The sequence below is a fragment of the Pygoscelis adeliae genome, unplaced genomic scaffold (genome assembly GCF_000699105.1).
Source record: "Pygoscelis adeliae isolate BGI_AS28 unplaced genomic scaffold, ASM69910v1 Scaffold71, whole genome shotgun sequence".
NCBI classification, from domain to species: Eukaryota; Metazoa; Chordata; class Aves; order Sphenisciformes; family Spheniscidae; genus Pygoscelis; species Pygoscelis adeliae.
The window spans coordinates 3279951-3295484 of NW_008824356.1; the positions used below are offsets into that span (position 1 = coordinate 3279951).

General features: G+C 36.9%; 1 protein-coding gene across 1 annotated transcript in view; it reads right to left on the reverse strand.

Annotated features, from left to right (window-relative positions):
- Positions 1-485: 485 nt before the first annotated feature.
- Positions 486-15534, reverse strand: part of MBIP (MAP3K12 binding inhibitory protein 1) — a 124333-nt gene continuing 109284 nt past the window's right edge. Inside the window, exons 4-11 of the mRNA XM_009319464.1 lie at positions 11201-11320; positions 9233-9454; positions 9040-9136; positions 7519-7584; positions 5643-5795; positions 3040-3137; positions 1646-1684; positions 486-602 (exon numbers count right to left, since the gene is read on the reverse strand). Coding sequence (XP_009317739.1) covers positions 492-602; positions 1646-1684; positions 3040-3137; positions 5643-5795; positions 7519-7584; positions 9040-9136; positions 9233-9454; positions 11201-11320 — 906 coding nt within the window. The 3' untranslated portion in view covers positions 486-491. The remainder of the gene's footprint in view (positions 603-1645; positions 1685-3039; positions 3138-5642; positions 5796-7518; positions 7585-9039; positions 9137-9232; positions 9455-11200; positions 11321-15534) is intronic.

The window sequence follows — 15534 nt, forward strand, 5'->3', positions numbered from 1 at the left end:
GACAAATATGGAAAAAAATGCAGGTAAGCATGCATACTGCAAGGTTTTTTGTAATTTTTTTTTTCCTAAGACAGTTTACTTATGAGGAAGTATTTCATTTTATTTCACAAGTCTATGCAAACTACTTACATGAAAAGTATTCAAAAGACAGCCCTTCTGAATAGTCAATCACCAGGAATTACATGCGAGATGTAGCTTTCGTATGCGGGTTAAGACTTTCCACATACAAACAATGCTGCAATCCTCCTTTATAACAGAAGGGAATGGATTATTAGAATGCTATTCCTAAAACATTCTTCATTTGAAAGTAACTATTTCATTAATAACACTGTTTTTAAATGAGTCCTTCTGAAAGCAAGCTTTGAAGATCATCCAAAAGGAGCTTATATGCATGCTTTGTTTTCATTGCTAAAGTCATCCCCAATGAACACTACTCAGGTCTATGGTTTAGGTATGTGTAAAGCGTGATGAGGATTCTGAAAAGATTTTTTTTATCGAAGAAGCCGCTCAACCTCCTTGGACTTGCTTTCTTTTGTTTTCCTCAGTAATGCCTGTTTTATAGCATTGATCTTTTCATCAAGTTCAGCCAATGAGTAGTTCTGCTAAAAGAACAAAATAAAAACCACAATCATTTACATCTTGTAATTGCTAGAGAAGTGGCCTAGCACTTGATACTTGAGGTCACTGCGTACTGCACTAAATGATAGAAATACTTTTGCAGAATTGTCTGAATCTAGTCTACGGCTATTTAAACTTGAAAGAAAAAGAATGTAAACTTAGAAGAAACTGACAGTCCTAATCATGGATCAATATATCCATGCTACTTCCATTAGATGCTTGCTTAACCTATTCATAAAAAACCCAAAAATCCTTTGATGGTAAAACACTGGACGAGACTATCTAGATCTTGTAGAACCCAGCTCTACAACTGAAGGGGTTTATTTCACCCTATGGAGGATTTTTTTCTTGTGGAAACAAGCCTACTTCCTCAAACCTCAGATGGCCCACATCCCATTCTAAGCATTCTCCCCAGTCCATCTGTCTCCGAGTGTGATGGCTGGTAGGAGACAAGTGTTCCAGCTACGGTCTCACTTGCACTGATGAGAAATTCCCTCTTGTGGCCTAAGGTACACTGTTAATGCATTCCCTTATGTGATGGTGTTGTGAAAATAGCAAGTCTTACTAATTTAGGTTAATATCTGCTATAATGTCAGGTGTTTCTGCAACACTTTTGCCAAGCCAGCCATTTCTACTTTTATTGTCTCTTCATAAACCAATAAAGCAAATAAAAAAAAACCCAACACCAAACCACAAAACAAAACCAGAAGCCATTACTAGGAGGCCGATCAGAATTCACAAATTTCTTGTTACCCCTAGCTTGATTAACATCATTACAGATTTATTTTATTCTATCAACCTTCTAACTGGTGAAAACACTAACCTACCCTAGTACAGACTCTTAGAAGACTCATTTCATTGTGACACCCATTAACTCTTTCTCCTTCCCACTCTTTCTTTGCCAGCAAGCTATCCAATACTGATGCAGCTATTTCTGAGAAGTTAGATATTTGCTTAGTAGAGCTTCTGATTACTTTTCACTCAAAACATCCTAAACTTAAGGTAAACAAAAGTTAACAGCACTTACGTGGGGAGGTTGAACCTTTCTCCTCTTGCCAGAACAGCTCTAAAGAAAAGACATAATCAAAACAGACTTAATGTTGCACTGACAGAGGACCACAAGTAATTCTGTAACATTGACAAGAGTCTTTAAAGTACAGAAAGAACAGTGACTGCCATTCCATGGATTAAAGAAATCTTTTTATAATTAAGTGTACTTTGGATCACGAGAAATACTACTGAAGAGCAGTCAGAAGCGGTTGAAGCTTCTCCATACTTGGCAGCCAACAACTATCAACTTAACTGAAGCTTCCTTCAGACAAAACCAAGATCAATATCCAGCTTTTGAAACTGTCAATATTTTCCTCCCTAAAATTCTCCTGTATCTACACCAATATTTATGCAAAACTTTGGGTAAAAAAAAATGCTAATTACTGTACAACACTACTATTGCCACCATCACAAATTTTTCCCAGATCCCCATTCTAGAGAAGATCCTAAAGCACTTCCCGTGGAAATTTCAGCTTATGAAAGTGTATGTTTTAACTTCTGGTTTCCAACAACTTGAAGAAACAGCTTCACAAATAAAGGCCTTTATTGGTCTCCAACACAAACAAAAAAATGAAACAAAAATTTATAATATCACTATTGATTTTTAAATGCTGACTCTTCTTCGGCTGCTCTCAAGGGAGAAGATACTGTTGATCATATTTTAATTTATAAAAGAGGCATTCTTACTGTTACATGGGAAAAGAAGGAAGAGCAAGATAACAGACAAGAAATTTCTATAGCCAAGCAGAGCCTGATGTAGTAAAAACTAATGTTCTCTTTGTCCTAATCTCCTTTGGTGAATGAAGGATAAGGTTTACTATTCTGAAAGAGAGAGAACTCTGCCCGAAAACTAGCAGCAAAGAAATCTAAGTCATGGAATCACATGAAACAATTTTTAAAGGGTTTACTCTCTCATCCTATTGGAACAGTTATTTCACATAGCTGATCTTTAGTAATCAGATCATGGACAGAAGCCCAAAGGATTTCAGTTGATTTAAGCCATTAATGATTTGTACTGAGATCAAAACTTTAGTAAATTTTCTTGTCATTAGAAACACTTCAGATTTTAAGGCGGGGGCAAAGGGGGAGAAATCCAATGTCTATAATACAATTCTTACAAATTAGTTAAGCTCGGGTGGCTGCAATCTTTTTCCCCCAACAAATACTATTTTCTCTAATGAGAAACTAGGTAGAAACGTATGAACGTATATAGATGGTCCACATGAAATGTAACCATTACACAAAGCCAGAGCCGTCTACAGAAGTGTCTGCCCTCTAACTCCTTAGGGTTTTGCCTCTACATCAAAGATTTAAGCACAAAAGTCCCGAATGCATTTAGGTATGCTAGAAGAAGTTGAGAGAATTTCTTACTACAGATTGAAAATATTCAGGAGACAGTCCTTCCAGCTCAAGGATTTTATCTTCAAGCTTCTTAATTCTCTGATAAATGTCTCTTGGTACAGGACCACCTAAATACACCAGTACAAATACAAAGAAATTGGGAAAAGCACTTGAATAACTTTTTAAACTAAAGATTGAAAGTTTTACAGGTGAATTCTTCAAGTCCAGCTATCAACCAGTAGCTGAAACAAAATGAGTTGATGGGATAATAAAAAGGAAGGGTAATTAATATGATTCAGGGTAAAACCTAATTGATAAGCCAGTGCAGTCAGTGAAGGCAATAGACAACTTTATGCAGGTGGTTGAAATATGTCTGACAAGGTCCCTGGAACAACTAATGATCACTTTTACAATACACTGGTCACACACCAAATGTTACCACTTCAAAACTGCCAGCAGCATCAGGAGGGAGCAGATGGGATGGCAGACCACACATGAATTCAGTATTGATATCTAAGATTGTTCTGAAGGAAACCTATCTCTACTGAGCATCAGAGGTTAGAGGACAGGTATGAGTTGTGCTTGACAATGAACAGCATTTGCCTGGCCATAGATGGGAGCAGCAGGGGTGGGGAATGTGTGTGTGGAATAGAGCAACAGAGCTTTGGAAAAAAACAACCAAACAAAGCCCTCCCCCCTCCAAATAAAACCCAAAAAACCCAAACAAAAACCCCAACAAAACCTACAAACAGCACAAAAACAACAGCAACAAAAAACCCCACCTCAACCCATTTGCTGTTCACAGCTATACTACAGCAGCTTGGGCTTGTTTCCCCATGTAAGAACAGAACTGATCAAAAGATCAGCCTTAGAAAGCATCTTATTCATACTACATAGTATTCTATAAACTGAAATCACTGTTTATCACAAATAACTACTGGCTACCCCAATTAAAATGATAGTCTGGTTCTGAACAGTAGTGACAACCAAGGCCTTAGCAAGCTTTTACTTCTTCTCTTGCCACCCATTTCCATTTATTTCTAGGTCTGTTAGGTAAGACAATTCTATTCCACAAACTACTGAAATAAGCACTAATGAGTTCTTTTGCTATTCATCTATTTCCTCACTTCAGACAGACAATTTTGCGGGTAGCTTCCCTCCTTCAGTTCTGCTCTCTACTCATCACTCAGCAGCTACTAATTAAATCGGCTAACCTCTGACTCTTCTTAATATTGCTGCCTCTTAATGTAAAGGGAAAAGAGCAGTACCAGCACTAGACGAAGCTGTTCTGAAAAACAGTAGATGAGTCAAGAACAACTCTTTCAGTCATCAGAAACAAAAAATGGCGAGCAGGTAGCTGAGGCAGGTTACCATCTCAGATGAATACTTTTTGCACAGCTGCTGGGCTAAGTAACAAATAATCTTGAGACCTTCCCCAGGAATGCTGATTTGGACAGGAGTTGAGCTGGAATTGCACACTTTCATCCTCTTCCCCTATACTGTAGTTTAGCTGACCTGCTCCTTCAAACAAAATTATGACCTATTATAGGCACAACCTGGAAGCAAGAGCCCCTCCTTAGCTATCCCCAATCATTTTCTCTGATATGTATAAACTCCAAAGCTACTACACATTATAACCTTAATGCTGGCCAGCCACTTGCAAATTTTATTTCCATGCACAAAAACCACCTCATTTTTGAGACAGCTATACAGCTAAGAGTCAAGCTCTGACTGCTGCCTCAACAGTATCTAAGAGTATTCTACTCTCCTTCCCGCCAAAGGACTTTGATCCAGTATGCATTCACGGGAATCCACTAACCTAGTCAATGTTCACCATATTCTTAGAGAATGGATTGGCATCTATTCAGTATTCAGAAGACAAAAAAAGTCAGTGTGTGTCTGTAGTGTGATGTGTAGAACATTCACTTTATTAGGTGAAGATCTGGGCTTCTGTTCCGTTTTGAAAACATTTTTCAGGAAAAATACAGATTCCTCCTTGATAAGTGCCTCATTGATTTATATTCTAGAAAACTGGGGCTGGGGTGAGGAAAACAACTACTTTTAAAAAAGTCAGTAGCCTGGTGGCTATGGCATTTATTTTAGTGAAAGGTGTGGACTCATGTTTGCATGGCTAAAGGGATGACAATGACTTTTCCACATTCTGGGAAACAAGCTTCTCACCTAACTGTATTTCAAGAATCATCCACCTTTAGGAAAAGGTATCAGGTTGTATTTTGGGTTCATCCTATCCCCAGCCCACAAGGTGTCCATGAAGCAGGACTCAGTCCTAACCTCAGCTTTTCCTGTTCAGTGAGCCAAGGCAGAGGGACTCCACTGGCTGTGGAGAATTCCTACCTGTTTTAAATCCCATTCTGAATGCCTCTCTTTCGTTTGCCACCACATCAAGTGTAGATTTACTAACTCAGCATCCTAATTTGGGCATAAATCTGGGTTCCATTTTGGGCATAAGAACCTAAACATTAGATTGTAGCACTTGGGATGACTAAACCCTTTAGTGGATCTATCCACTGTTTTTACAGTCACAGTTTTTATAGAGTTGCAGTTTTACTACAGTAATGATAACTGTAGTACAAACTGGCACACCGATGTCAAAATTAAACCATGATACAAACCTGTTTGTAACCGTAAGTGTGCTTCAATGTTTTGCAATCTCTCCTCAACAGCTTGGTTTCCACAATCATGAATGGGTACATTGGCTTTGTGACTGGACCCATGTACTCCTTCAGATCTAGTCTGAGGTCCATATGTATTTACTACCCTAGAAACTAGGTAAAGAGAACACAAATTTAACATATATGCACATGAAACATGAAGTACATCTAACTAAAACAATCAAAATATTATAATATGAAAACCCACGTTAAATCAATTTCACTCCAGTTTCTCACGTGGAGGGTCTCACAGACATTAAAATCGAAGGTTCAAGTAAAAGTATTTTCCTACTTTTGTATGGGTAACTAAACTAAAAAAAAAAACCTAGGACTTTACATATGCAAAGTAAAAGAATTACTCATACATTCATGTAGAATGGCAGTATCAAGAATTTGTCATCAGCTGCTGGTAAATAGCAGAAAACCTGCTATCTATGTCAGCAGTTGCACATGTGAGCTGTTGTGAATGCAAAGAGGAGGCCAGACCTAGTATTACAGGAAGCCTCATAAATACGTGAAGATGAGGGGAGGTATACAACTAAAAGAACCGCTACGAATTTCAGCAAGGAAGTTCTCTTCTAATTTTTGTTATTTGGGAAACTGCGGGTAACAGCTTTAATGACTCTTCAGCTGCTTCTGGGTCTATCTTCTCCCCCTGCTGCACTGTGTCTTCATCAGAAGATTTTGGTCACTTGTCTTTAAGTCACAGTCATTTCTCAAGTCCTTCCTGACAGGACTACTGCAGCATACTGCACACTTAAAGACGACGTTGGCAATTCCAGACACTGAAGCACACACCTTCTTAGTACTTCACGAAGACCACATGTTACATTCTTGCTTCAGCTTATGCTGGTTTTACTTCCAATTCCTTTCTAAGTGTTACTCACATTTCAGTTATGAACTGTCTGGGTTTTAGTTACTTGAAGTGCAAACTTTTCTTTTTTCCTGTAATACGCTACTATCCAAGTTACAAACTAGCACTCAGTTTAAAAAAGTGACTACCAAAAGGGGTTCTTGGTGAAAGATTCTGAACTCAAATTCACTTCCCCACCTCCCTCTTAGCTCACCAAACCTTTTAATGCTTATACCTATCATCGTGCTTCACAGTATTATTCTGAATTCTAGAATTCAGAATAATGAATTGGTTTCTAGAACCAATATCAAGTGGATAACTGAATACTACCATTCTCAAAAACGGAAAAGAGGGTTACTTTCATTCTCATTTTGGAGATTTTGTTTGTTTGTTTTTAAACACAGAGTAACTTGTGTATGCCTAGAGAGCAGTAGATGGACAAGCAGTCTTTTATGCATAACTTCTTTTGGACAATCATCTCTACACTTACTCCTTTCCAAAAGGTAGTACAGTGGTAAGCTTGCTCCCCAGCTTGTCACTTCCCATAAATCTATGTCTCAGAACTTCCACTGTGTCCCAAAACTATTTCCTAATTCAATATACTTACACCAACTAATGAAAAGGAGAAAATAATTTTATTTAATCTCAATTCCTTAACTGGACTGCTGGCTTCACCTTAGAAGAAAAGCTAAGAATTGTTCAGCTTCTCTGTCCTGCTTTATCTTTTGCATCTTTCCTTTCAGACAATGAAAATGGCTACTTTGTTTTGGTCTTTAGTGTGTAACCATCATCTTAATGAAGCAGTTATGAGATTGAGAGCCTCGGAGAAGTAAGTGAAGATGAAAAAGTATTCACTAGAGTCAAAAATCAATACGTTAAGTTTGCATTTTTTGCGCATTCTATAAAAATTTTTTAAGTCAAAAATTCATCAGTGCTGTTCTACCTGGACACTCTAAATATATGGATATTAAAATAGTTTCTTACCCTTTATATGGCTTTTAAATCCAGGATAGGGTGTGAAAATTGCATCTGTTCTGGCACAGCTATTTTCTAAATAAATAATAATAATATAAAAAGTGAGGTCCTAATTATGTTTTTATAATTTAAAATATTCTAACCATCATCAGCTTTGAGGCTTTTAGCAAATCTAATTAACATTTTTCACACAATAAAAACATCAGAAATACTTCATTCATTCTATAAACACTTGCTCATTAATAGTGTCACACACTTGCATGAACCTACTGGTTTTAATTGGATAAGTCACTTATTTAAATGTATGCACACGTGTAAATAAAAGTTTATTGGATCAGGACTAAATTTCTTCCAATTTACATTTTATTTGGTTCTTACTTTTCACTGTGTTTCTCTAACTTATTTCTTTCTTCCTGTACAGAAGTCTTTTCCCTGTTTACCACTGTTATTCTGTTTTATGTCCTTTTTTGAAACTGTTCTCCTATTTTTAGACTGGTGTAGTTTACTCATCAGCATTCTTTTCTCACCTTCCTGCATTTATTCTGATGCCTGTGACTTCTTTCATTTGTTTAACCAAAAAACCTACAGTACAGACCATCTTAGTTTATTCTAATGTTTATATTTTAATCTCTGTTCATATACACCAAAGTTTTACACATATTTTATTATACCTGAACATACAAAGCAAGGTCTTATCATCATTTCTTCTGTACGCAATTAACAATTTTAGGAATCAGTATTTTACTATCTAGCATATTCTACTAGACTTCTGATGTCATTTTCATTCCAACTAATATTCAAGGAGTTAAACTCTCTTCCTGTAAAGCTTACGGAACAATAAGCTTTGATCTCTAAAAGCCTAAGCACATCACAGAGACAATGCACATCTGGGTTCACAGGTACTTAGAAAATGTCTCTGTACTACTTATGTACATAAAAGTGTCTTCACTTTTAAGATGCGTTTGGTTACAGTTACTGATCGTGCTAATGGGATCCAGCCTACCAGATGGATTTAAGATTGGTTATAGATACAGCCAATTGTGCCAGTTGGTGCATTAAAAACACCAATAGCGTGAGTAATGTTGAAAGGAAAAAGTTATTCTAAGTAGCTAGCAATTCAAATTGATTGCTAAAAATACTTCTTTGTAATTTACCTACTATTAAATTAACTTCAATTCGAATATGCAATTCACAAGACATTTCTGAACTGCAATTCTGTTGACTTTGGAAGTAACGTCTAGCTAAAACACTGGGAACAATAGCTACAAAATAATCTGATTTAAGATCTCAGTTCTCAAAATGAACACAGCAATAGCTATAATCTTTCTGTATGGGATGCATTAAACAGACAAAAAAAGAAAGTAGTCAATCTGACAACATCTGCAGAGCACATGCAAGTTCTTAACTTTAAAATAAAGTTACGCTTAAAATAAAGTTCTGTTTTCAATATAGAATAGTGCTTTTGAAAAATAAAAAAATAAAAAAACAACTTAAATTGCTATGAAGATTAAAGTCTGGCTAGCCAGTTACCTTGATTACAATCAATAACATTGCAAAATTCCCTGACGTTATTTTCATTGATCTCAGCTTGTTTCCTCTCGATGAAGGCTGATATCCGCCTGTCAATCTGCAGGTAATAAACATGATGGCATATATCTATTTAATTCTTTAAATTTAAAATTTAGAAAGGTCTTTTTGTTTTTAAATTAGGTAAATCACTTACTTCTGCTTTTCCAGCTTTTATTTGGACCACCTCTGGATCAAAATTAATATGAGCATCCTTCAGATCTCCCAATTCGTAACTTGCATATTTTTCTTCAGTCTGACAGTTACCATCATAAACATCTAAACTTGTTTCACAAGTTTGGCCTTCTGTTTTACCTGCAGGTTCAACATGGCCTATATTTTCCTCTTTAATCAATGACTGGAGTTTTTCTAAAAGAGGCTGAACACAGAAAACAGTATGTTAGGATTAAAAAAAAAAAAAAGCAGCCAAAAAAGCCCCAAAACAAAAAGCAAAAAGCCAAGTACTATTACAATTTCTAAAACAGACCAACTGAAATAATTTTAGGAATTACAACATCTGCCTCTGATGGAACACAGTAATAAAATTTTAAAAAAAAGAAAAAAGCTATCGTTCCAATACCATGCACACCATGACTCTGGCCTTTCTGACCTGTGCCTTTTAGAGGTTTGTATAGGAAAACTCCCAAATTTCGGCGAAAATCTGCCTGCTACTAGTCTGTTACTAGCTAAATCAAAGCATCAATCGTTGGCACCAATGCCACTTAATTAACATGTCATTCAAATGCCTACTCAGAACAGTAAGGCTTAGTATTTTTCCTCCTTAACATGAAAGCCAATGCTTTCACACTGTAAAGCTTTTACTTTATCACCACAGCACTACATTCTCCACTTGAAACTGCGGTTGCCCAAGTGAATGAGAGAACACAGACATGAAATATATAGGCGTTATCCTGAACACATGCTTTTCTTGACACGGTTGATTATCTACTTAGGTCATGAAATTAAATGAGAGAATGCACTGACATTTGTAGCAGCAAAAATAAATGCTTATTATTCTACTGCAATAACTCTTACACAAGATGTAATAACAAAACTTCAGTACATATATATGTCACACACCCTTTTTTAATTTTTACCAGTTTCATCTGGTCTGAATTCCGCTGCTTATTTTCCCCTCTAGAAATGATTTTTTTTTTTAAAGAAAACATGATTTTTACCAGTCACATTTCATGAAATGGAATCAAATTCCTACTTGCAGTGTTCTTACAGTTGGATGTAATTTTTACTTGGTTTTATCCTGCATATTTTCTCTTTTTGTTTATCACACCAAAGATTTGGTGGATATCTGGAAAACATAAAGGGTCTTTCTTTTACCTACAGACAAGCAAATACAAGAACTTCCTTTTTCACCCTCTCAGTACTACACACTTGAAATAATTCATTGACTAGCTGAAGCAAAAAACTGGTATTCAAATCCCCCCCTTTTACAGATGAACTATCAAGGTCAAAACACTGTTCAGTTACCAGCTGACAAACTGCTCACACTCCCTGCCATGCAACTAAATTACATGTACTTTTGGCAGGGTTGGAAAGTTTCAAATAGTTAAAAGAAATAACAGTAATGGTGACTGGCTACTTGGCAAGATGAAACATTAATGTCAAAGAAATTACTCTTTAAAAAAAAAAAAACCACTACGCTGAAAATATATTTAATTGCAGTAAGACACTCCAGGATGTGTCATGCTGGGATAATGCCACTTCTTGAACCACTGAAAGCACTCCATGAGCCTCAAAACTCACCCAACGCATGGAATCATTATCATAGCATGACACACACCTGCCGTGTCTTATTGCTTAATTATAACCCACCATAGATGGAAATGTATCACATTTACAATGCAAGTCTAGAAATCAATGAGGCTGCATTTATTCAGCCTGCTCACCTACAGTGGCTATTCCCATCACTAATCTGAAAACTCTATATGTGTGAGTACCTATGAAATACCTACAGTGGAATCCCAAGCGTATAATACTTTTGCATTCTTTTTTGTTGGACATAGCAACATAAGATCAAAACGACTGAAATTTTACAGTTTAGATAATATAACTACATTCAGTTGTTGATCACTTTTGTCAAGTCAAATGTGTCCAATGAAATATTTACCTGCAAACATAAAATATGCTGCTGAAGTGCACTAAAGAGCAATGTTGGCTGAAGTGCTGATATGCTTTGAAGCTTGCTCCAATCGATTACAACTTTCACGATATCGTCTCCAAGGTTAAGCTTCAAGAGGGCAAAACAAACACAACAAAAAATTATGTTGTTATGTTGTATTAAATGTCACAAAAGTATACAAGACTTCTACAGGACAACAACTATGCTCAATCTCGTATAAACCCCATTTTGATATGAGGACATTGGAGAGTTTTGACATTAATTATAATTCAAGCAGCTGTCATTTTCAAAGTAAGCTAGTATTTGTAGAGTATATTCAAAAATGAAAAATTCCTTACTACCTCATCACATTTTCATTGCGTTAACTTGATCTTCAACTTCAGTCAATTCTCAACTCAATTAACTATCGTATGAAAACATACTGTTCATGTTAATTGCTCAAAACTTTTCTTTTAACAAATGATAGAACCACCAGTAGGAAGAAACATGCACCCAGGATGGCAGTCTCCTGTAAGTTCATGTATTTTATACCGAGATTTGCAAGGCTATCTATGCCTGTATGACCAAGGTCTTCATACTGCACCATGCCACATTCTTGAAATTTTTACCTGCTGCTAATCCAAAGAAGGCTTTATATTAAAAATGTGTTTAAAAAAATAAATCTTTAAAAAATCTCGAGGTTAAACAAACTCTAGACTACACAGCACCGCTATCAAACCCATTTCCAAATCACACTATTTCCCTTTATATGCACTCAGATCGAAATAACAATTACCATAGTCTATTCTCTTTGCCAAGGGATTGCAATATTTAACTCCCAAAGCAATAGAGAGAAACACATGTAGTGAATCTGAAGTTTTATTTAAAGGAACTATGTATCTTCTATAAGCTAAAAATAAACTTTCACTTTCTAATACAAAGCTGATTGTTAATAATCACTAATGAACTACACACTTTCACACCCACCTTTGCCATTTTTTTTACACTAAAGCTCTTCTCAAGATCTTGAAGTAACGAGCACTTTCATTTCCCAAAGCCAAATAGGTTGCTCTCCAACCAAACAACCCGTAAATGATCCCCCAAATTCTGAATACAGCTAAAACTCTTGTTTAAAGTCAAGAGGACCTACAGGTACTCTGAGATACAGAATTCTCAAGTCATATGCATATGGACGTCTACATCTCATTCCTTGCCAAAAGAAAGAGACCTCAGGCAGATGACAAAAGTGACCTTTAACATATGGTCAAAAGATATCTAACTTCTAACGGCATCAAATATTATGGACAAGAACACAGAATGCATATGCACTTGTTTCCTGAATCCACCACACAGTGTACGAGGAAACAATGAAAACTAAACACAAGAATGCCTCCATCACTCTGAAGGCAAAGCAGTGGATACTAAATTGTTCTACGTTAGTTTTAAACCCCAGCACTATCACAATTTTGTGTGTAAAGAACTATAAGCCTCAGCCTTCCTTCTTTAGTCAAAGAACAGCCTTGTTAAATCCAGTGTCAGATTCCAAATTACATAGCAAAGGAGATGGTCTGACCAGATATATAATGTATTTTAGATAATTTTCACACAAATGGTTGTTCCTGTTTAGTACTTAAACTACATAGGATGTAGGAAAAATAATGTTTTAGGAAATAATAGTTTTGAACACCTTACAAAATCAAGAATGTATTTAGAATTTAGTAAGAATAAAACTTGAAGAATTAAGCCACTGTGCATATATGATCATCTGAAGCATGTATTTCTTCCCAAAGTTTCTAGAGTAACATCTGCTATACACTACATTACAGTCCACTGACAGGGTAGAACAGGCGTAGATATAAGTCATCGTAATGAAACAAAATAGGAGTCCTACTGCAATTTCCTAATAAGCCTTCTTTTTCAAAAAGAATCAGCTGTTGTGTGCCTTCATATCATAGCGTGACTCCTGTCCAGGTGGTTCAATGTACAAAAACAGTAGAGCTTCTGACTTTAATAATTTACAGGCCAGTGATATTTTAAACTCACAGACACTGTTTTTAAATATAAGTAAAGAACAAACCCCTCCTGCATCCAAACATGTTTCTAGAACAACAGAATTAATTTTCTCAGTGTTTCACATCCTCCTCCTGTAAGAACTGTGACAAATAGGTTCATAAATTCTGTGATTCGATAACTTCAAAACCTTTGTGTATTTACAAGTCCACAGCCTATTCTACAGCAATTTACAGGACCATAAGTAATTTCAGCCCTTTGAAATTGTTTTATGAAAGACACTGACTGTCACTTGGGGTTTAAAGAACTTTTCATGACCAGTCATACCGGTTTTAAGAGTTGTTATTTCCAGATGTCCTCCTAGTCACTATGCTGCAAGTGATTGCTCTAGCAAAAAAAATCCTGTGCCAGAAATATGCCTGTTTACAGTCCAACCTGCTAGCATAAATCCAACTTAAACTACTATGACGGATCACAAACTGTGACAGCTAACAATCTGGCACATGTTCACTCATCTCCATAAAAGGGAAATGGGGAATCAGTAGTTTCAGTCAAAAATGCAAGACGTATTGCTAGAGTCAGTAAGCTGCTAAAACACCACAGTTAAATCTACCAGAACTCAAGTGCTGGCAGACAAGAGCGTAACTCAACAACTGGAAACAATCATGACTTCTCAGCTAAGCTGGAACAACCGGACCGCTACTCATAGTTCAGTGCAGTGCACAGTAAAAGGGGTTTGTTGTCATGGAAAGGATACACTCTGAACCCCAATGGAGACAATTTTACTCTACACCATAACTACTGTAACTCTACTGAGGGGAAGTAGCAAGTCTAAACTGGTCTCTTGCAATTGCCTGTGCACACCCAAATATTGTTATAAATCACTAAGCTCTCTCCAGTGAAATGCTAGACATAGAGCAAACTTTGGAGAACAAGTAAGCTACTGAAGAGGAGAGAGAAACTAGAGTGTTTAATGTAGTTTTGAAAACAATTAATTAAGCTTGTGACGAGTATTCTAGTTAAGAGCTTAGGAAACTTCTTTATTATTCTTTGTGTTTTTCATAAATACAGGAGTTCAACTTTTCACTCATGCTAACATTGTAAGAACGACAGTATCGCATCTGGATAAAATGACAGTCACTAGTTCTTCACTGACTACATTTAGAATTTTCACCAGGAAAAATTATGGGATAGTTCGTCCTCAATACGTCGATAGTTTTCCTGTCTCAGTAATCCTATGAATCAGCGGTGTATGATCATCAAGTTGTTTAGCACTCCACTCCTGTTCAAAAGCTAGGGTAGCTTCTAATCACTTTAGAGACAGGAAAACTGAGACTCTTACTAGTCAGTGCCTGAATTTTTAGGCTCTTAATTTTGGATGACTTTTGTTTGAAAACAGAGACAATTACTAGCAGACTTTGAGCTCAGAAGCAAATATAATACACAATTCTATTCAGATGAGAGGTGAAATGCTCTAAAACATAATTTCAGATCAACCAGCAGCTACTACTAAACTGCCTCTGCATATAACAGAGTCCATTTCTGAGTATTTTTGTAACATAAACATATATTAAGTTATATTATCTCCCACAGATATCGCTCATCATGTGGCCCCAAACCTTCAAACTGCTGTCTAATTTCAGAAGCAAGAGTGTGCTTCTACTGCCTTCTCAGAACTACATATATGCTTCCAGAGTGGAAAAGGAATTAATCTGTGAATTATTTATGGTAATAATTGTTACTAAAACCTTCTCCTGATAAGGGCCTCCCACCAGTACTGTAATATCTGTTAAATAATTCATAGCCATTACTAAACCTAAAGTAGGTGTTTCAACTTAAGTACCACAGAGCAAAGCTGCTTTAAAAATTCTGACCCACTGAGATGCAGTGTGTTTCATAGTATGTTACCAAGGCAAGTCTAACCTCAAGCTCCTGATCATTTATTCTGATTTAATGTACAGTAATCTTTTAGTACCTTTTCAATTCAGAATCATTAATTGGTTAGATACAGCAATTAGACAGACTGCAGTTTCTCATGGGAGAGATCATCCGTCAAACTACACAGTGACATGAGACGTCCCGTCACCAAGAAGCAAAGGCACGGCCACGACTACGAAACGCAGCAGCAGGCCACGCACCCTGGGGCTGCCCACGCCAGGCGGGATGCCGTCGGCACCGCCCGCCCCCAGCCCCGACAGGAGTTTCACCGCTCCCGCGGGCAGGCGCGAACAACCTCCAGAAGCAGGGCCGCTCCCCCGTTTGTGGCAGGCTTCTTTTCTCTCCGACGCCGTACTTTATCCCTGGAGGCCAGAAGGGCCCCACAGGCCGGGGAA